At 47.6% G+C, this 22,705-nt stretch overlaps 1 protein-coding gene across 1 annotated transcript; it reads right to left on the reverse strand.

Moving 5' to 3' along the window:
• Window positions 1–113: 113 nt before the first annotated feature.
• PARP3 (poly(ADP-ribose) polymerase family member 3) lies at window positions 114–22,646 on the reverse strand. Its single transcript, XM_007500520.3, has 11 exons — window positions 21,603–22,646; window positions 14,774–14,962; window positions 14,240–14,365; window positions 13,897–14,091; window positions 5,001–5,136; window positions 4,688–4,911; window positions 4,076–4,231; window positions 3,351–3,431; window positions 2,746–2,923; window positions 1,918–2,064; window positions 114–650 (listed from the first exon to the last, which is right to left on the reverse strand). Exons 2-11 carry the CDS (start codon window positions 14,951–14,953, stop codon window positions 481–483), a joined length of 1,593 nt encoding a protein of 530 aa, XP_007500582.1. The 5' UTR covers window positions 14,954–14,962; window positions 21,603–22,646; the 3' UTR covers window positions 114–480.
• Between the last annotated feature and the right edge of the window lie 59 nt (window positions 22,647–22,705).

Genomic DNA, 22,705 nt, shown 5'->3' on the forward strand with positions numbered 1-22,705 from the left:
TGGCCTCGCTCAGGGAGGTGGCAATTTGGGCACCAAAGCCGAGGCAGGGAGGAGGAGAAGCGGCTCACTGCTTCCCCAGGGGGATCTCCAAGCACTGAGTCACGGAGTCAGAGTGAGAGCGGCACCCACAGACTTTAATGCCTAACTGCCCCCCAGGCGCACACTTTACAGCCAAGGAAGCCGAAGCTCTGGGAGGGGGCACGACTTGTGCGCTCCTACAGGCGGTCGTGGAGGGGGGCTTGGAGCCAAAGGCTCCAGGAATCTTCCCACTGTAACCCTCGGCCCCCTCCCAGCCCTGGGCACAGCTGCCAGCCGCCCAGGATACCATCCACTTCTGATGCTCCAGAGAGGGAGACACAAGCAGAGGGAGAGGAGGGCCGCCGACGGGCAGCCCCAGAGGCTTTCACCCTGTTCTCTTTGCAAGCGAGGCGCAGGCCCTGCACCCAGGCTGGGAGCAGGGCGAAAGGGCCCCCTGGCCCCTCAGAAATGCAGCTGCAGCAAGTAGCGGAGCCGGCACTGGCTCTCCTGGTAGATCAGATACTCGCTCTGCCAGAACGAGGACTCTTGAAAGCTGGGCAGGATCACGGGCGGGCCTTGGGGCACCACCACCTTGTGCCCTTCCAGCTCCAGCTCCACGTCCTGGGAGGGGTCTGCGGGCACAAGACCAGGGAGTCATTCCCACTCCCCTCCCTGCCTCCCGCCCTCTCCCCGCCCCCGGCCCGCCCCTCGGGCTTCCCAGGAGAGATCTTGGGTTGTGGGAGCACAGACACGATGTAGAATCCTACAGTGTAGACCACCAGGCCTGGGAGGAATCGTAGAGAGGGGCAGCCAGCTCCACTCCTTCTTAAACAAATGGGGAAGCCGAGGCTCAGTTAGGAGAAGGGGCTTGCTCCGGCTCATAAGCCAAGTTAATAAGACAAAACCTAGGTGGCTCGGCGGAGAGAGAGCCAGGCCCAGAGACAGGAGGTCCTGGGTAAGTCACTTAACCCTCCCTGCCTCGCCCTTGCCACTCTTCTGGCTTGGAACCAGCACTTGGTATTGATTCCAAGATGGAAGATGGGGGTGGGGTGGAGAGACAGAGACAGAGACGGTCAGCAACAGACAGAAGGGGGGAGAAATAGGGATTCCCCAGCACCCCCTTTCCCAAGATCCCTCCTCTATGTCCATTCTAGCTTCCCACAGCTGTTCCCACCTTCCCTCCGGCCCTCTCCTCCCCACGATCTCCATTTCTCCCTGTCTCTATCCCTCCTCCCTGGCTTCTGCTTCCCCCAGTGATCCTGAATAAATAATTCCAACTACCATTGTCTAAATGAAGAGAACAATAAAGCCAAATGAAGGCCAGAGATCCATCTTTGGGGGAAATAAGGCAAGGGGCCCCTGTGCTTCCTGGGGAGAGGCAGGGCCTGCAGACTCTCCCCTCTCCTTTAGCTTTCTTTGTTAGAAGGAAAGGCTCACGGTGGGCTGGAGGGGGGCAGCTAGCTATGCATGATGTAAAGCAAATGAAAACCTAAATGAAGGTGGAAAGGACGTGAAACGTGACAGGTGGATACGGGGTGGCCGAAGGGCCAGGCCTGCCTCTGGCACCCCCCGGGAAGTCGCTCCCCCTAAAGGGGCCAGGTCCAGAGGAAGGCCACCCCTGGGGGAGTTTCCTAGACCCATGCATCAGTTCTGGTTCATCAAAGGAAGATGCTTCTACCCAGAAAACGAAAAGAAGGCGTCCAGCCTTCCTGAGTCTCCGGTTCCTTCTCTATAAAAGGAGGAGCAGCTGCTGGGCGGCTCTTAGGGACCCTCCGTGGTGACACATCCTAAGGCCTCTCCTCTCACAGATGGAACCTTGTAGCTTCGAAGGCGGCTCTCTCTCTCAGCTTCCCATCCTTCCCCTCAGCCCTATGCCTAGCTAGCGATGGTGGCACTCACCTGGCTCTGTGCGGCCCCGAGCAATGACACTGTGATAGCCTGATGGAGGCTCCCTGAGGGAAGGGTCATCCCCAGTAATGTGGTGCACCTGGCCCAGAACCACCTCACTCAGGAACATGAGGCCGATCTTTTGGGACGTGCAGCCCACTGCAAGACAGGGAATGCTGGTCAGCGGCCCAGGCGCGGGCCTGGCCTGGCCTACCTGGGGCACAAGGACACTGTTGGGAGAAAAAATCTGAAGAGGATTAAACCCATTTGTTTTCCTTGTTGTTACTTCTTTTGTTATGGGGGTAGGTAACGCATCTATTGAGGAATGGTGGGAGTCATGTGGATGTTCAAAAAAAATCCACAAAATATTGAAGTAGGAGACGAGACTGGAAAAGAAGGAGGGACCCGACTGTAGAGGGCCTCGAATGACAGGCTAAAAACGTTGGACATCCCCTCTGGGCAAGACAGAATCCTTTTTCCACAGAGGAGTGACGTGACCCGCTCTACACTGAGAAAGGCTGTTCTGGTAGCACCTGAAGGACGAGGTGGAGGAGGGAGGGAGTGGAGATGGGGCTGGGGGCTGGGGGGCAGCTAGAGCAGAGGGAAGCAGAAGGGACAGAAGCTGGTGGTCTGAGATCTGAGAGGTCCCGGAGAGAGCAGCGCCAAAGATTTCCCACAACGGAAGAGCAGGCTTAGGGGAAAGGCGGCAAGACTGGTTTTGAGTGTGGATAGGCTGAATCTGAGGCGGAGCCTCGGAGACACACCTAGAGAGGAATCAGAGGCCCTGGTGTCTTCCCGTTCCCTCCCCTGAGGTTCGGGGAGGGTGCAGAGATCTCTCACCATAAGAAGCTGACTTGCTGTTCTCAGAAGCAAAGTAGATCCCCTTCCCCACACGCCCACCCGAGTGGGGCATGATGCGGAGGCCACTCTTGAGGATAGCCGCCACCACGGCTACATTGGTTCCATGCCACAGCAGCCGCCGGTTCCCTATCTGGGCATGGGCCTGGAAGCGATCTCCCTGGAAGACAGTGTGGAGAATGGGTCAGCACGAAGCTCCAGGTTCGGGGCTCCTCTCTAACTGCTCCTGGGGGGAAACGAGGGCCCAGGCCGCAGGCAGGGACGGGACTTGGATGTCTGCGACAGGCGCCTCCACGGCCTCCCACCGACACACAAAACCAGGACTTTCTGCGTGCCGGGGTCCTTTTCTGGGCCCATTTCCTCATCTGTAAAATGGCAGAGATGAACGGATTGGTTTTTGAAGTCTCTCCCAGCTCTAACTTCTACGGTTCTATGTATAAACCGGCTGTGGACCAGGAAAAAAGTGTTTGGCAAGGCTTAAGAGAAATGAGGCAACATATTTTCGTGTTGTCTCCTCCAGCTGTCTTCTCTCTGGGAGGGGGTGCGGAGAGGAGGCCGGGGTGGTGGGTGGCCTTGACTCCTCTCACCTCCCCCTCTCGATTCACTTTCCAGACATGGAGAATGCGGAGATGGGACCAGCCTGTCTTCTCCACGTAGGTCTGAATCAGCTGTGGAGAGAAGGGGAAAAGCTGAGGCCCAGAGGAGTGGAAGGCTGGGGGAGCTGGAGTGAGAAGGGCGAGAGTCTGGAGGGGGCACTGGGTGAGGGAGCCTGGCCGCAAAGACTGCCTCAAGCAGCCCTATTGAGGTTTCAAGGTTCAAGTGACTCAGGACTGCCCTTCAGCCTCAGCTTCCAGGGCCGGCTGGCCAGAAGTCTCTTTTCCCCAAAGAACGGTGTCTGGTGGCAGCTAGAGCCAATACAAACCAATTTAGGATTGTAGATCATAGCGTCAGCATGGAAGGACCTCAAAAGCCACCAGAGCCAACCCCCTCATTGTTCATTGGGTAACTGAGGGCCCAGAGACATGGGATTGCTCCAAAGTGAGTCTGGGGCAGCCAGGGCAAGACCCCAACTCTGACCTCCTAAGCCAGGGCCTCCTTCCCCTCCCGTGGAATCTGGAAGGCATACCAGGCGGGGGCCACAAGGGATAAAGACAGAAGGGTGAGCTCTGTCTGTCGGGGGAGCAGAAGCCCCCCACCCCGACGACATTTCTTCTGCCCAGGGCCAGGGGGAGCCAAGGCTGGTAGGGGCCAGGCAGCTGGCCAGGAGCTTCCTGAGCACTCTCCGCCGTCGTCCTCTGTTCCAGCCACACACCTTGTACTCATGGGTGTCCGTTGCCAGCGGCTGCAGCTGGCATTTCAAGAGCTGATAATCACGGTCCAGGGGGTGAGGCACTTCCTCCACCTTCGCCTTCTTTTCATCTTCCCCTGCTGCCTGCAGGGACTTGGCCAGTTCGATGTCGGCCAGGACCTGGGGGTGATGTGTGGGATGGCACCCGGGGCCCCGCGTTCTTCTGCCTACTCTGTGCCATCCTTTTCTCGCCCCCCTGCACCCTCTCTGCCTCTCCAGCATCTTCTGTCTAAGCACCTCATTGGGCTACCTCGAGTCATCTCTCGTCCCTATCGATTTGCCTTTCCTTCGCCTATCTGTCTCCTACCACCTGCCTCCCCAACCATCTGTTCCCTGTGCCCCCTCCATCTGTCTCTTCATCTCCAACCCGCAAGTGTCCAGATCTTTGATCCTGTCCATCTGCCTCCTCCATCTCCATCCATCTATCTCCCTTTCTCTGTCGGTCTGTCCCTTGCTTCTATCCCTCTCTGTAGCGGTTCATGCGCTCAGCACCCCCTTATCCGTGCGTCCTTCCACCCGCAGCCGCCTCTGTCCTTCGCATCCCTCCCAGGTGCCCGTCTGTCTCCCGGGTCTCACCAACAGCATGTCCTTCTTGGTCTGAAGGATCTCCTGAGAGCAGATGCACGGGGGCTTGGCCCTGCCAAAGTTGTGGGGGATGATTGTGTAGAAGCGGGAGGAGAGCTCCTCCAGCTGTCCTTCCTGGGCGCCCTTCTGCAGGGCATCCTCCAGGGCCTCCAAGGCCTCAAAGCCCTTGGCAATCTGCTTCTTGCTCAGCTTGCCCAGCGGCATCTTCCTGATATCTGTGGGGCAGGGGAGGGGCACAAGGAGGGGAGGATGAAGCCCAGGGTCTGAGTGCGGCCACCCCAACCCCCATCCCTCCCTGCCTCACCAAGGTTCATGCACTTCATCGCATCTTTGAACATGTCGCTGCTGAAGATGAGCTCCACCAGCTTCTGGGTGGCTGGATCCAGGGTGCACGGCTTGACGATCTGCTCGACAGCTTGGACGCCATCCACACTCTCCACCTGGGAAGGGAAGGGCCCAGTGGCGAGCGGGGCTCACGCCAGGGCCGGCCGCTGCCCTCGTCCCCTCGTGGGACGGCCCGGGGCCGTCGCAGGCCGTTCAGCAAAGGGAGATCTACGTCCCAGGAACGCACCGCCACAGCCCCGATTCTCCGATGTCTGCAGGCTCAGGAAGTCTTTCCTTCCCAACAGCTCCATGAGGCCCGTGCCAAGATGACCCTTTTATCTCACAGAGGCCCAAAGGGAAGCCCCTGCTCAAGACCACCTAGCCAGAAGGCGTTAGACAGCGTCCTGCCTGCTCTCTGCTCAGCTCCTCTGAATGGACTGCCCACTGCCTAGAAGAGAAGGTCCAACGGCCCAAGCCAGGGGTGCCCCAGCCTCATCCCCATCTCCTTGTAGAAGAGGGAAAGCGCTCTGTGTCCTGCCCTAGCCCCTCTCTCCCTGGAAGACCAGGATCCCTCCCTGGTTTGCCTGGAAGGACCCTTCCTCCCTTCCCTCCGTCCCTGGCAGGCTATCATCGTTCACTATGTTGTAGGCTCAGAGAATTTATAGCTGGAGGGACTTGGGAGGTCATCTAGTCTAACCTCAATTTACAGAGGCAGAAATGGAAACCCGGAGGATAGAAGTGACTTGCCCAAGGTCACTCAGCTACTAAATTAACAGAGATAGAAATTGAATCCAGGTTTGTTTTTTGGGGAGTTTTTTTTTGTTTTTTACATTTTCTTTCTTAAGTGAGATGTTTTATATGTATATAGATTGATTGATATCATTATATATAGAAAGATATCAGATTATTTCATTCATTAACAGAGCTCTACCCATATCTGTCTACAAAGAAGGTAAGCCCAGCCAAACCTCTCCCTTCTCCATCCAGTTTTAGTTTCCTGATTCTCTTTTCTCCTGAGGACAGATGTGTACTTAGGGCCACTAGGAAAACAGGTTGTCCGGTGTTCCCCGCGTGGAAGTCTCCCTAAAACCTGACTTTAACCAAATGACACCCTGGCTCCAAGGGCTCCCTCCTCTGGTATCCAGCACCAATCTACTTTCCCGGGTTTTTCCCACACATTTTTTTTCCAAAAAAATTCTCCAAATTGTCCTTTTTCTGTGCCTGGAATGTCCTCCTACCACAACTGCAACTGCTAACACTGTCCCTCTCTTTCATGGCCCAGCTCAAATATCACCTCCTCCAGGAAGCCTCCTCAGATACCAGTAAACAAAGACACTTCTTGCTTCTGCATATCCACAGAACTCCGGCTGGCTTATTCCTATGACCTCCGTCCTAAGGTGCCTTGCTGTGTAATTGTGTCTGTGCCTGATCCCCACCAGGGATGGCGAGTTTCTGGGGAGGTTCATCTCTGTTTACTTCTCTGCTTGCCTCAGCACGGAGCTCTGTACACGGAAGGAGGTCAGGAAATATTTGGTGAATGAGTGAATGAAGAAGAGCCGGAAAGGGAAGGGAGTGGGTCAGACCGGATCGCAGAGCCATGGAGAACTGAGCTGGATGCCTTAATCATCTCCAGATGGAGGGACCAGAAATCGTTCTTCTCAAAAGAATTGGATCATTTTGAATCTCTCCTCTCTTTATTCTATGGAATCTTGGACTCTTAGCACTGGAAAGTCAAAAGGATTCATAGACATGAGGCATCGAGGCAGCTCAGTGGATAGAGAGCCAGGCCTAGAGTTGGAAAATCCTGGATTCAAATCTTGCTTCGAACACTGCCTAGCTGAGTGGCCCTGGAAAAGTCATTTAACCCCAATGGCTTAGCCCTTACTTTTGTCTTAGAATTGTTACTTAGTCAGAAAGTAAGGTTTTTGGGTTGTTTTTTTAAAGATCCCTAGACTGTCAGAGCTAAAGGAACCTTGGACATTACACAGTTCAATCTCATTTGACCAAACAGGAAAGTAAGGCCCAGAGAGAAGGACAAGGTCACAGTCAGTAAATGACACAATCAGGATTTGAACCCAGGTCATCTGACTCCAAGCCCAAAGCTCTTTTTGGCCTGTTCCAAACTTGGTTAGGACAAGGGTCTACTTTACAGCTCCTTTAACAGGCATTAAGACAATGGTGAGATTTCTTCAGTGACAGGGACCTCACTACTCCTCAGAGTAGCCTATTCTTCTGCTGGGTTATTCTGTTCATTAGAAAATACTTGAACAGAACTGCAGAAAAAAATTAGAAGACAGTTTGGCAAAAAATAGGTTTAAATCAGCATCTTACATAATTGATCACAGTATGTTCCAAATGGACACTTGGTTTAAATGAATAAAAGGCCTTGAGAGAAAAATAGGCAGAGGGATCCTTCAGACTATAACCTCAGGGAAATTCTTAACCAATTCTGTATAGAGGTGATCACAAAAGAGAAAATCATTGACTTTGATGACATAAAATTGATAAGAAAGGAGGCAGCTGACCGGGAAAAAAGAAATCTCTGTATCTAATGTCTCCCATCAGGGTCTACTATCTATGCTATGTGGGTATTTAACACAAATAGATACAGACCAATAGGGCTAAAGCATATAAAAACAGTTCTCAGGGGCATCTGGGTGGCACAGTGGATAAAGCGCCAGGACTAGAGACAGGAGGTCCTGGGTCCAAATCTGTCCTCAGACACTTCCTAGCTGGGTGACCCTGGGCAAGTCACTTAACCCCCCGTTGCCTAGCCCTTACCCTTCTGTCTTAGAATCGTTACTGAGACAGATGGTAAACGTTTAAAAAAACATAAAGATACAATAAAAACCGCTCTCCAAAGAAGAACTACAAACTATTCATCCTCCTTGTGAATAATTGCTCCTCTAATTACTAATAAGGGAAATGCAAATCAAAACAACTCTCAAGTTTTACTTCATACCCAATCAATTGGGATACGAGACAAGGATGGAAATTATAAATTCCAAAGACGCCACAGGAAGAAAGGAACACTGATAGACCCTCAGTGGAGCTAAGGATTGGCCCAATCCATTTCTATTCTCTTTGATCCAGAGATCCCACCGCTGGGCATATACCCAAAGAGAAGGAACAAAGGTAGAAAAAAAGACTTATCTGAATCAAACTATTCAGTGTAGCATTTTTTTGGTGGTAATGATGACCTGGAAATAAGAGGAGGGGGCCACTGGCTAGGAAATGCCCTCCAAAATTGTGAATTTTCTGAATATAATGAAAAATTATTGAGCCATAAGAAATAAGGAATATGAAAAATTCAGAGAAACATGAAATTTATATGAACTGATTCAGAATAAGGCAGATCCAGGAAAGTAATAGGCACAATGATTACAATGAGAATGTCTGAGAATGAGAAAATAAGACAGAGAGCTGGTCTTAGAGTCAAGAAAATGTGGGTTCAAGTCCCACTTCTGACACATAGTGACTGTGTGACTATGATCAAATCAGGGTGGGGGGCAGCTAAGGGACTAAGTGGATTGAGGGTCAGGGTCCCGTCAGAGACGGGAAGTTCCGGGTTCAAATCTGGCCTCAGACACTTCCTAGCTGGGTGACCCTGGGCAAGTCACTTAACCCCCATTGCCCACCCTTACCACTCTTCTGCCTTGGAACCAATCACAATATTGATTCCAAGATGGAAGGTGAGGGTTTAGGGAAAAAAAAAGGATATAGACAAGTCACTAATCTCCCAATGTGCCAGGCAATTCTCTAAAACTACAAGTTGTAGAAGGAGTTCCTTATACCAATGAAACCATAGATCCACTACCCTCAAGGTGATAAACAGTAACTATAAAAAATTAAAATATTATCTATAATAGAAAAATCCTATGAGTTCCCAATAACATCAAGAATAAAGGGGGCAGCTGGGTAGCTCTGGACTGAGAGCTAGGCCTAGAGGTGGGAGGTCCTGGGTTCAAATTTGACTATAAATACTTCCCAGCTGTGTGACCCTGGGCAAGTCATTTAAGCCCCATTGTCTAGCCCTTTCCAATCTTCTGCCTTGGAACCAATACATAGAATTGATTCTAAGGTGGAAGGTGAGGGTTTAAAAAAACCCATCAGGAATAAAGCAAGAATATCTATCATCACCACCATTATTTAATATAGTTCTAGAAATGCTAGCTAAAGTAATAATAGAGGGCATGTAGGCTGCTTAATGAATTGAGAGCCAGACTGGGATTCAGGATTACTTGGGTTCAAATCTGGCCTCAAACATTTCCTGGCTATATGACCCTGGGCAAGTCACTTGACCCCAACTGCCTAGCCTTTACCACTCTTCTTGCATTGGAACTGATATTTAGTTTCAATTCTAAGACAGAAAGTAAGGGTTTAAAAAAAATAAAGTAATAAGAAAAGAAAAAGAAACTGAGGAAATAAACATGCACAGAAGAAAAAAATTTTGATATTTTGAAGTGATGTGATGGTTTACTCAAAAAATCCTAGAGATACAAATAAAAATTAAATTGAAAAAATAATCTCAGTAAAGCATCAGGATGTAAAATAAACCCACAAAAATGATTAGCCTTTCTATATGTCACTAACAAAACAAAACAAAAAAGCTGGAAGAGATAGAAAAAGAAATCCTGTTCAAAGTAAATACAGAATGTATACAGTGTTTTGAGGTTGCTCTGCCACAATACACTTAGAATTTATATGGATAAAACTACAAAATGCTTTTTATAGAAATGATGACAAACAATTGGCGAGGGATTAATTGCTCTTTGTTGGGCAATGTCAATATAATATATATGGCCCAAATAATTTATAGTTTAAGTGACATGTCACACTTTCAAGGGTTATGTTATAGATCTAGACAAAAGAACAAAACTCATCTAGTAGAACAAAAGGTTAAAAATTCTCAAGTTAAATTTAAAAAAATAAAGAAATGAAGGGGGATTAACAGTATTCATTTTCAAAACAATATTATTAGTCAGTAATTATCAAAGTAATTTGGTACTAGATTAAAAAACCAGAATGCAACTGATTAGATTAACAAGAACCAGAAGCAATCAAATACGATTGCATAGTGTTTGATAAATCCAAACATACTTATTATCGAGGAAAGGACTCCCTATTTTAAAATAACTTCTGGGAAATTAGAATGTAGTCTGGCAGAAATTAAGTTTAGACTAGCATGTGACTCCATAAACCACAATGAACTCCAAATGAAACAATGACCTAAACATAAAAAATTATGGAGGAAGAGGAACTAGACTTGTGATTTAAATGGTATAGGAAACTCCGTAGTGAAGAAACTCCCTCTACCAATGATGGCTGGCACCTTTCCTGCTACTTAGGGTCTTAGGGAATTAATTACCTAGGGTACTAAGAAGCTAAGTGACTTCCCATGTTCACCCAGCCAATGAGGCAACTTTTCTAGGCTTCAAGTTGACTCTTATCAACTATAATATACTACCTCTCATAAAAGATTATATCATTAAAACATTTTAAAGAAAAAAGGAAGAAAATACCTTTTACAGCTATGGCTAGGGTCAGCATTTTTTTTTTAACCCTTACCTTCCATCTTAGAATCAATACTGTGTATTGGTTCTAAGACAGAAGAGCAGTAAGGGCTAGGCAATGGAGGTTAAGAGACTCACCCATAGTCACAAAGCTAGGAAGTGTCTGTGGTTAGATTTGAACCCAGGACCTCCTATCTCTGAACCTGGCTCTCAATCCACTGAGCTACCCAGCTCAGTTGCTCTTCTGTGTTAGAATTGACACTGAGACAGAAAGTAAGAGTTTAAGAAGAAAAGGGGAAAGAAGACCTCACATTAGGGAACCATCTGAGTTTCCAAATGAATAGGCCTTTGCACCATTTTTCTATATCGTGAAAGGAAGGCAAGGTAAATTCTCCGAGTCTTCAGGACGAATGGCAAGGTCAGGCCAGAAATGTCCCATCTAGTAGATTTTCATCTTATAAGCTCAGAGATGGCATCTAAGTACCCTCTGAACTGTGAGAGAATGGAACTCACAAAAGAGTTCCTCTGTAGGGATTAGCCTTCAATATCCTTATTGCAAACATAAAATAGGATGGTCATCCGAAGGATGCTGGGATGGAGAGGACCAGAGAGTAGGCCATACAGGAATCAGCTGGAGGGCCGAGGATATTAACACAGGAAATATATGAGGGGGCGGGAGGGATGACAGCTGACTTCAAAGCTTTTAAAGTCTGTCAGGAGGAACTGAAAAAGACTTACTCTGCTTGACTTCAGGTCAACAAGGAACAATGCAAAGATGTTGAAATTTTAGGGGGGGACACAACAGCAATCTTCAAGTGTTTGAAGGGCGTCACAAGGAGAATGGATTAGATTTGCTCTGCTCCAGGACAGATCAAAGAGCAAGAGGGGAAGAGGCAAAAAGATCAGTTTGGGGCTAGCTGTTAAGGAACATCTTGGCGATATTCAGTGACCCAAGTAGAATGGGCTGCTTTTCTTCCCCTGCTTCCATAGCACAAGGCCTGACTCATAGCAGAATGTTCACGGAGTGCCTGGGTTGGGGAGGAGCTCCCTGGAAGCCAGAAAATCACAGATTTAGAGCTGAACAAGGGCTCAGAAGCCATTCCATTCAACCTCATTTTATAGATGAGAAAACCGAGGCCAAGAGAGGTTTGGTGACTAAAGATTTATTGTTTCGATTGTCTGGACTCTTCTAAGAAAGGGATGGAGAAAATGTTAATAAGGCAGATTAAATTTAAAAGTGTCCTGCCTTTTTTTTGGAGAGTTGACTGGAGCAGAGCAATGGTCCAAGAAGCTTGGCAGCACGACTGAGGAAAAATAGAAGTTCTCCAGTGGCAGGAGGAGATAGGGTGGCACAGGTAAGGGAGGGAGCCTTGTCTTATCTCTTATGTCTTTGACTTCCATAACCTCTCCCCTCACAGAGCCTCTACCCTAGCTCAGGCCATCACCTCTCACCTGGATTATTGCAGCAAACCCCTAATTGTTTCCCTGCCTCTAGGTCTTCCCCTCTTCAGTCGGTCCATATAACTGCCAAACCAATAGTCCTAAAACACAGATCTGCCTTTCACTTCTCTGCTTCAGAATCTCCAGTGGCTCCCTATTGCCTTTGACCTCAGCTGGTCACTTTAAGCCTCTGGTCTATCTTTTGCCTGTTTATTGCATATTATTCTCTTTCACGTATGCTCTACTCCAGTCAAACCAATCTGCTAGTGGTTCCCCATTCCCAGCTGCCATTCTGGAACACTCCCCAACAGTCCCTTTCACCTCTAATGATTCCTGGCCTCCTTCAGAACATGGCTTGGGGGACAGCTTCTGATCCCCTCCATTGTTAGCATCCTTTCCCTGCTAAGATTTTTGCAAATTCCTTATAGTAAGCTCCTTGAGGTCGGGGCTGCTTCCTGTTTGCCTTTGTATTGGAGAATCCATGGCCCTTGACTCAGACGTTTAACAAATGTTCATTTGAAATGAGATCTGAACCCTGGAATCCTAGTCACAAACCAGAGTAACGAACAGAGAAAGTGGGGGGCAGAGGGAGAAGCACAGCCAGTGGGCCAGAGGGGGACGGGAGAACACAGGAAAGCACGGCGAGCCGGCCTCCTTAGCTCATTCTCCAAGGTTGGATCCACCAAGCACGTATTAAATGGCTTCTAGGCTAGCCCTGTGCCCTTAGGCATCAGAGATTCAGTTAACAATGAAACAGTGTGGGCCTCAAGAACTTCTGTTCTTTGTACTCTTTGAGTTCTTCTCTGGACAGAGGTTCAGCAGTCAGCGGGGACCTGGAGCCCCATTTCCTGTCTCTGCTCTGACCCCAGCCTCCTCTGCAGGAAGTCCCAGGCCTCCTAGAGGCCTGGAGGAGAAGAGGAGAAGGCCCCAAGCCCCAGGAGCAGGGCCCACAGCAAGCAGAGCCTCACAGCGGTTCTCAACCTCTCAATGTGTAACAATGAGAATACATAATGCCAATCAGGTATTTACATTCCGAATCATAACTGTAGCAAAATTACAGTTTTGAAGGAGCCACCAAAATAATTTTTTGGTTTGGGGTCACTGCAACCTGAGGAACTGTACTGCGGGGTCCCGGCATTAGAAAGGTTGAGAACCACTGCTAGGAGGAAGTGAACAGAACTTGCCCAAGGCAGTGCACAAGGGCTGCTTTTCAAGTCAGAAGATCGGATTCTAGTCTAATCTCAACTGCTGACTGGTTCAGCTCATCCTCCCTGTGCTGCCTCTTCTCTCCCCGTAGGATCAAATGATAATAACAGCATTTCTGTAATGCTTTACAGGATGCCGACCTTATTACACAGGTATTGAGGGCATTTTTTTTAACTTAGCAAAACTTCTCTGATGTCCGCTATTACAAGAATTAATCATGTCATTTATGATTACAGATGAGGAAACTGAGGTCCAGAGACGTACATGCCCATAGTAACCCAATGCTAGAGTTGGGATTTGAACCCACGTCTTCCTGACTAAATCCAACACTTCAGGGACTCCTATGTAGCTCCTGCGGCCTTGACAATCGTGTATGGGAGGCGCTTTGCAAACCTCCGTCATAAAGCCCCACCTGTTCCATCATCGGAGGATGGTAGACCCTGCTCTTACCAGATGACACAGCATGGGCCCCCAGGAACATCTGGTGAGACCCTCTCGTTTCACACACGGGGATCCAGGCCAAGAGAAGCTTGGTCATGGCCCAAGGAGCCCAGGGAGGTGGGACTGGATTTCAGCTCTCCCTGGAAGTCTAGAACTCTATTTGGTTCTCTGTCCACAGGGTTTGGGTCACCTTGCTGGACCTGGGACGAGGGGCGCTAGGTTTCCTGCCTGGGCCCTGAGTGAGGACTTGGGGGGCAACACCTGGCTGGGCCTCACCTTGACGGTGCCTTCCTGGCCCTCCTGGCCATCGTCAGCCTGCACTTCGATAAGCGTATACTTGCCCTGGTGGGCCACAAAGTTGTCCCGATCAGCCCATCGGTTCTTGGTTTTTTCCTGGAACTTCTTCTCAAAATCTTTCTTCGCGTCATCCAAGGAGGAGAAAGGTTTTAGCTTGGACTGGCCGACCTCTCCCTGGACAGATGAAGGCAGGGATATGCTCTGTTCAGGCCCTGGATCCCTCTGCTCCTCTTCCTGCCCTCCCACTTGGAGGGCCAGGGCTCTCTCCGGCCCTCAGGGTAAGCAGGTGCCCCTCAGCCCCCCAGGCATTGTGGCCACTTACCACTCGACCCCAGCGGTTCCAGCACTGGTACTGACCACCTTCATCCAACAGCTGGATGAGATAGAATTTGTTATTGTTATTTCCTATGTTGGTCTGGTTCAGGGTGCAGTCATAGTCCTCGTACACCTAGGGATGGAAGGGGGTGATAAGGAGGGAAGAGAGCGCCCCAGATCCCAGTGTTAGGGCTCACACCACTCAAGGACCCTCGGACTGAGGAGAGATGTAGCCATTAGGCAGGCTTCCTTCCCTCTCCTCCCGCCCTGGCTTCGGGTCTTACAGAAGGCTTGGAATGCTTCCAGTCCTGCAGCATTCTCCTTTCCCTGCTTTCCCAGCTCCCTACCCTGAGACCCAGAGACTGGTGTTCTTCTGAATCTCAGGGCCTGCTTGATTCATTGCGTTAAGAAATCAGCAGCTTCCAATTTCCAATTCCCTTGGCCCTTCGGGTATTGCTACCTCGCTGTTACGGCCCAGGGCATCAGGCAGAGCCATTCCCGATTCCTTAGAGGAGGGAGATGCTCTGGGACCTGGGCTCACCTGGACATCTGGGTTATTGCTGAGCGGACACAAGGAGTCCACCTGAGCTTTTCGTGCCTCCTTGGGCGCAGCTTTAAGGGCCTCTTTGGCCAAGTGGAAGTTATCTTCTGTTGCTGGTTTCTCCTTCTTTGTCTTGGGACTTTTAGTGCTTGCAGAAGCTGCCTTGCGCTTGGAAGCCATTGATGAAGCCTAGGGACATGGAAAAGATGTTCAGAAACTCCACCTTTATCCTAGGCCAAGGCCTGGCTCCTGACTTCTCAGAGAAAGTATGGTATAGTGAATAGAGAGCTGGTCTTGGAGCCAGGAAGATCTGAATTCAAATTCTACCTCATATATACTAGTTGTATAACCCTGAGCAAATGACTTAACCTCTGCCTCACTTTCCTCATACATAAAAGGAGGGAGTTGAATTTGATGGCTTTTAATGTTCCTTCCAGCTCTAAATCCTTTGTACTTCTGTTTTGTTGTTGTTTTACTTATAAATTTTATTTTATTTTTAAAAGTATTTTTCCATGACTTCATGATTCATGTTCCCTCCCTCCCCTTTTCCTTCCCCGCTCCTGGAGCTGACAAGCAATTTCCTTTGTACTTCTGGCTGAGCCTCTCTAGCCTGGCACCAAGGTACTTTATAATCAATCCCATCCTACCTTTCCAGCTTCTTCAACACATACCCTCTGATCAGCCCAAGAAGACACTTCCTTGTCCTTGAACCCACAAAGTCCATTCATCCCATCCTCTGCCACAGGCTGGAGCATTTCCCCCTCCTTTCAGCTCATATCAAGTCCACCTCTTCTAGGAAGCCCTTCCTGACTAAGCCGATCGTTATTAAGCTCTCTAACCTCTAAAATGCAAGAGCATATAGGTGCAAGAATCCCAGTATGACATTTAATTCTAACGGGTGTGGGCCTCTGCTTCCCAGTTGACTGTAAGCTTCATGTGGGCTGGAAGTTGTGTCTTGCCCATTCCCATGTCAAGGATAGGCATTTAGTCAATATTCAGTGAAGCCTCTTTGACCAGGACTTTGCAGACCTTTCCTAAGACACAAGGGCCAAGGCCCAATACAGGGGCCAAGTTGTGAGCAAACTCAGTAGAAGGGCAAAGCTGAGGCCCCGGAAGATTGTGACTTGCTCAAGATCTCACAGCAACAGGTAAGCAGTCAACAGCAAACCTTTAGTTTTAAGTAACTAGATGTTAAGCACAGTGCTTGGCACATAGTAGGTACTACCTAAATGTTGATTGATTGATAATGTTACAATATTTTGATAAAACATGGTCCCTGCCCCCTTTTGGAAAAGGCCTATAAAACACAACATTAAGGGATTTTCATATTATTATGTATTTATAATTATTAAAATTATTTATAATATATTATGTATTTATTATATTAAATTATAAAATAGTAAAACATTGTTAAGAGAGCAAGGTTTCTTCCATTGTATTCTGCTGCCTGTATTTCCTACAGGAAAATCTATCTTTACTTGACAGATTAGAGGCTGGGTTAATCATTTTAGAGATTGGATAGTTGGGTGGTAAAGTGCATAGCACTCTAGAGGGCCCTGATTTAGGAAGAACTGAGTTCATATTTGATTTCAAACACATATTAGCTGTGGGTCCTTGAGTAAGTCATTTAACTGTAATAATTAAAATTAAATTATGAGGCGGCTAGTAGCTTTAATAACTTTATTAAATCAAAGTAGTAGTAAAGAGAGGGAAAGATAGCAGAGAGGCAGAAAGTTACTTAGCTTACTCTTTTGGCTACCATGATGGATTGAAGCTCACCACCAAGAGTTCATTCAGGTTCCTTTCTCCAGCCAGAAAAGAACCAAGACCTCCTGGTCTTCCATTTATAAGCTGTTTTCTTCACCCACTAGCTCTCACATGTCACATCTCAGGAACCAACCAGTTTCTTGATTTTCCTGGGCCACCCAGAGGGGCAGTGTCTGTGGAATCAGCTCCCTGTCTTCTTCGTTCTTGGGTTCTCTAACTTCCTTTCTCTGAGGGCCTGTCTATATCTACATATCTCAGTAATCTTTGACTTCCAGGTTACTGAGAGCTGACATTAAGCAAAGCCACATAATAGAGAGAGAAATTCTCTTCCAACATAAGCTTTGCCTCAATTTCTTCATCTATAAGGTCAGGATAACAATATCATCCTCTTTACCATCTTACACTTAGCAGACTGGTCAATATGGTAACAAAGGAAAATGACAAATGTTGGAGGGCATGTGGCATAATTGGGACACTAATACACTGCTGGGGGAATTATGAATTATCCAACCATCCTAGAAGGCAATTTGGAACTATGCCCAAAGGACTTTAAAAGAATACCTACCCTTTGATCCAGCCATACGACTTCTGGGTTTGTACCCCAAAGAGATAATAAGGAAAAAGACTTGTACAAGAATATTCATAGCTGCGCTCTTTGTGGTGGCAAAAAATTGGAAAATGAGGGGATGCCCTTCAATTGGAGAATGGCTGAACAAATTGTGGTATATGTTGGTGATGGAATACTATTGTGCTCAAAGGAACAATGAACTGGAGGAATTCTATGTGAACTGGAACGACTTCCAGGAATGGTTGCAGAGTGGGAGGAGCAGAACCAGGAGAACCTTATACACAGAGACTGATACACTGTGGTACAATCGAATGTAATGGGCTTCTCTACTAGCAGCAATGCAATCTAGAGGAACTTAGGAGAAAGAATGTTATCCACATCCAGAGAAAGAAATGTGAAAATTGAATTGCATTAGAAAAATATGTGATCCATCACATAGTGCAATAGGGATATGATTGGGGTTTTGATGTTAAAGGATCATTTTCCTGCAGATATGAATAACATGGAAATAGGTTTTGAACAATGAAACATGTGTAACCCAGCAGAGCTGCTTGTCCACTTCAGGAGTGGGGAGGGGAAATCACGAATCATATAACCATGGAAAATATTCTAAGTAAAAACATTTTTTTTAAATACACACATAAAAAAAATTATATCATCCTCCTCCCAGGGTTGGAACACATAGTATAATGCTTGGTCCACAGAAAGCATTAATTAATGTTTTGCTGGTACTGATGTTTAGTCATATTCAACTCTTTGTGACCCCATTTGGGGTTTTCTTGGCAAAAATACTTGTGTGGTTGTTCATTTCCTTCTCGAGCTCATTTTAGGGATGAGGAAACATCCCTAAACATAAAGCAAACAGAGTTAAATGACTTGCCCAGTCACCCAGCTAGTGTCTGAGGCTGTATTTGAACTTCCTGAATCCTAGAATCAATGTGCAATCTATTGCACCACCTAGGTGCCCCTAACAAATGTTAGCTATTATTATTATTATTGTTATTGTTATTACAGAGGAACTCTTTCCTCTATAAGAATTTCCATAGGGAGACAGGAAAAAAAGGGTACCAAATTTGGAATCAGGACACCTGGGTTCCAATTACCCATTTGATAGCTATGATTCAACTTCTGTTTTCGACAAATCCAGATTTGTCATTGTCAAAAAGGAAATAATACAAAGTGGGAATAGTGATGATAGTTGCTGGCATCTGAAATTTTACATAATTTTCTCATTTGATCCCCACAACAATCCTGTGCAGTAGATATTATTTACCTTGTTTTACAGACAGGGACAATTAAATTTGATGGCTTGCAGGAACCAGATCCTAAAACTAGAGAGTCCCAGAGGCAGGCTGCAACCCATCTTCCTTAAGTCTCAGCCTAAGTGCCACCTCCTCTATGAAGCCTCCTTCATAACCCTCAGCTAAAAATGTTCTCTTGATCTCATTTTTCTATAGCTTTTGGATCTTTCCTTTGTGTCATAACATTCTTTCTTGTATCATACCTATTTGTGTACATGTAGTAATCCTCCTAACAGGCTGGAAGCTCCTTTAGGGCAGGGCTTATATATAAACCCAGGGAAGAAATTGCACACAAAAGGAATTCAATAAGTATATGGTGAATTGAACTAGTCTTTTAATTAATGCTCAGGATCATTCATTTGACAAGTATTTATTTATTGTTTGTTTATTTATTTATTTATTTATTTATTTATTTATAGGCCCCCTTATTTTCTTTCTTATAATTAATACTAAGTACTGATTCCAAAGCAGAAGAGCAGTAAGAGCTAGGCAATTGGGACTAAGTGACTTTTGCCTAGGGTCACACAGCTATCTGAGGTTCCCTTTGAATCCAGGACCTCCCCTCCCCAGGCCTGGCTCTCCACCCCCTGAGCTACTTGGCTGCTCCCTGACAAATATTTATTAGCACCAACTACTATGGTGGGGGGGGACATAATGCCAAAAAATGGAAAAAACAATTTCTCCCTTCTGGCAGTTTGAATTGTGGTCAGGGTGGTGGATAGAATGTTCTCACAGAAAAGGAAATTCAAGAAAATCTCAAATGAGCAGTTGAGGACCCACAAGTCTCAGAAAATGCTGCTAGGGGCATCTGGTTTGAGCTTTGAAGAAAGGAAGGATGCTTAAAGGCCCAGAGGAAAGAGGACATTCCAGGCACAAGGGACAGTGTGTCCAAAGGTATAAAGGCAGGGAGATGGAATGTCAAGTTTGAGGGATAGTAAATAGGCCAGTCTGACCAGAATGTAAACTATGTGAAGGGTTGTAATGAGCAATAAGCTCTAAGAGGTAGTATCGTAGATTTAGAGTAGGCAGGGACCTTGGGCCTTATAAACACTGAGGCTTAGGGATCAAGTAATTAATTTGCCCAAGGGATCATAGATATAGCCTTGGAAGGGATCTCAGAGGCCACCTGGTCCAGCCCTTTCATTTTACAGAGAACAAAACCTAGAGAAATTAAGTCCAAGGTCAGAGGTAATAAGCATCAGAGGTAGGAATTGAATCCAGACCCACTTGATTCAAAAGCCACAGTTTTTGCCACGTTAATTACCCCACTGCCCCTTGCTATTAGCAGACTATGAAGGGCTTTGAATGTGATGCCAAGGACTTTGCATGTTATTTTAGGGGTAAATAATAAGGGGCCACAGAAGATTTTTAAATAGGAGAGTGACATAGACTTGTGCTTTAAGAAGATTAGTTTGGCTCTGTGAAGGATGGTTTGGAGCAGGGAGAAAATAGAAGCAAGGGAACCAATTAGGAGGCTGTTGCCATAGTCCTGGTGAGAGGTGATAAAGGCCTAACCAGCAGGGGAGCCTTGCTAGTGGAAAGAAAGGAACAGGTGTAGAGGTGGGATCAACAAGACTTGGTAACTGACTAGATGGAGGGGGGGGGGTGAAGGGTACTGGGGGGGGGCTCAGAGGTGGGAGAAGAAAGAGTTGAGGATAACTTTAAGGTTTCAATCTTATATGGTTGGAAAGATGGTGGCACCTTGGATAAAATTAAGGAAATTCAGAGGAGGGGGAGATGTGGGGAACTAAATGAGTTCCATTTTGTACAAGCTGAGCTTGAGCAGCCAAAGGAAGAAGAAAGTGGAAAGAGATGTCCAATAGATGGTGCTGCAGGAGGGAGATGAAGTTAAATAGAGACATCACAGCCATACCTGGGAATTCTTTTACCTGGGTAATAATACTCCAGATGTGTATGGTGGTCTGCCCCGTTCCTTTCCACACTTGTCACTTCAATCTGACTAGATCAAGAGGACCTAGAGGCTGTGGCTAGGGATTGGGCAAGGGGGATCTAAGACATTGTATACGAGAAATCTAGGCTTGAGGCCTGTGAACAGTAGTGTCTGGACTGTATTGAGAAGGAAGGACATCAGTCAGGAGAAATAGCATTTCCTCCCTCCATGCTAATGCTCTTACTTTTAAAAAGAGCAATAATCATCCCTCCTAAGTTATATCTTTGATATATAAAACTAAGAGGATATCTAGTTCAGTCCTTTAGAGTTAGAGACGAGGAAAGTGAAGGCCAGAGTTAACTGTGCCTTCTAGTAGGCTGTGAGCACTCTGAGACTATCTTTGTATTTCTCCAGACACAAAGTACAGGGCCCTACATCCAATAAATGCTTAATAAATAATTATTTTATGAATGAAAAACATAAATCTGATAGCCTTAAGTCATATCTTTCTGGCTGTGAGCAAGAAAGGGTTAATCTTAGGGTAAAGTCATGCCTCTACCTCCCTGGGGTTCAGAGATTAAGAGGCTAGACTGGATCTCCATCATCTCCTAGGTAGCAACAAACACTGGGCTCAAAAGAACTCTGGACTGTGCAATCTAGACTCTAAGGGGTTAAAGGAAACTAAATAAGTAGAGAGACATCACTTTTAGGGAAAGAGGGCTCTTTCTTTTTGTGGGTAAAAGACTTTCCTCCTGTCTCCACCTCATTAGCCCTTCCCATAGAAAGAATAGAAAGGGCATTCCCCCCCCCCCCCCCTGCTTTCTAGCTCACAAACTCCTTCCCAAGCTGTCTAGGCCTAGCCTACATTCTCTTTTCTCTTCCCTTTTCTGTCAATTCCAGGAAATGCTCAGCTCCCAAAAGCTTGGCATGGGGCTGAGGTTGAGTCACCATCACGGGTTCGGATAGTGCAGGGGGGTAAGCCTTGGGGGAGGGAGGGTGCTTTTTTTTGGGGGGGGGGGAATCAGAGCAGGATGGCAGAAGACACAAGCCAGGTTGAAGGAAAGGTTCCCTTCCCATCTAGGATCCTGAAAGAAGATGGGCATGACAGTGATACCAACCTAGACCGGAAAATCATGCCCATCTCTCTGGCCGAGGGCTGTGCCTACTAACCCTTTTCCCTGGAGTTACGCCCACCCAGAGTTTTTGCCCCAGAGTCTAAAATCTGAGACCCTCCCCACCTCCCACGACCCTCTAGATCTTGCCCACCCTGCTTTGCCCTATGGTGGGGTTCCTGGCACTCACCTCTGGGCAGTCAGTTCTCGAAGGAGTTGTGGGGCAGGGAAACACTAGGGTTGGACTTTTACAGCAGTTTCTCCTCCCCTAGCCCTATCACCTCCGCCACCTCCCTGCCCTCTTCCCCCCCCCCCCCTTTCTCTTCTCAGTCCTAGAGTGACCTCAGTAAGAAATTCAAGCAGTAGGCGGAGACACCAGGCTCCCAGGGCAACAGCCAGTCTAATCTGCCCAGATGCTGGGGAGGCCTAGAGGAAAGGATAGAGCTCAGCTGGCACCTCAATAACAGATTGGCTCCATGGTTATTAACATGCCCTTTGGGCCAAGGAAAGGCCTTCAGAGACTGACACACCCCTTTTCATTACTGCTTCCTGCCCTTAAGGGGGAAGAAGAGGGTGGTTAGGGAACACTGAAATGTATGTATCTGCCCGGAGGAAGTTCTGCTCTGGAAAGGATGGCATCATTCCTAGGGTCTAGCTGGCACTGTCAATAACCTCAGACTCTGCAAAGCATCCTGGGGATCCCTATTGTCTGGTGGGCATTATCCAGTCATCTCAGTTCCCAGCTGGCACTGTCAACCCCAGGCTTTTAGTGTCTGGTTGTTTCGTCCCATCACCCTGGGGGTCCCTACTGTCTGGTGGGCATTGCCTCGACACCCTAGTGTCCAGTTGTCACAGTTAATAGCCCCAGGCTCTCCCTGTCACCCTGGAGGTTCCTACTCTGGCAGGCACTAACGGGAACCCAGCAGGCATTGCCACGCCCAAATCACCCTCTCTGTGCCTGCTGGCCCCACCCAAGCTTCTTCTCCGTGTCCAGCTGGCACCATCATTCGTTTCAGACGCTTTGGTGCCTAAGGGCCGCGATGGCTCATCCCAGGCTTGCTTGGGCCCAATGGCTGCCTGCTCTTCTACCTCTATCAAGTCCCTGGCGCCCCTATAAAGACCCCCGGGTGTGTCTCGGGCGCCCCCTAGAAGCCCCGGAAGCACAGCATTCTCACTCCTCTCACTCCCCCTCCCGGTCTCTTCCCCGATCCATTGGGTAGCCAGCATGCGCAATAACCACTGAGAAACAGGAAGCGGCAGCTACGAACTTCCTATTTCATCTTACTCCGTCAG

This window comes from Monodelphis domestica, chromosome 7 (assembly GCF_027887165.1).
Source record: "Monodelphis domestica isolate mMonDom1 chromosome 7, mMonDom1.pri, whole genome shotgun sequence".
Taxonomy (NCBI): domain Eukaryota; kingdom Metazoa; phylum Chordata; class Mammalia; order Didelphimorphia; family Didelphidae; genus Monodelphis; species Monodelphis domestica.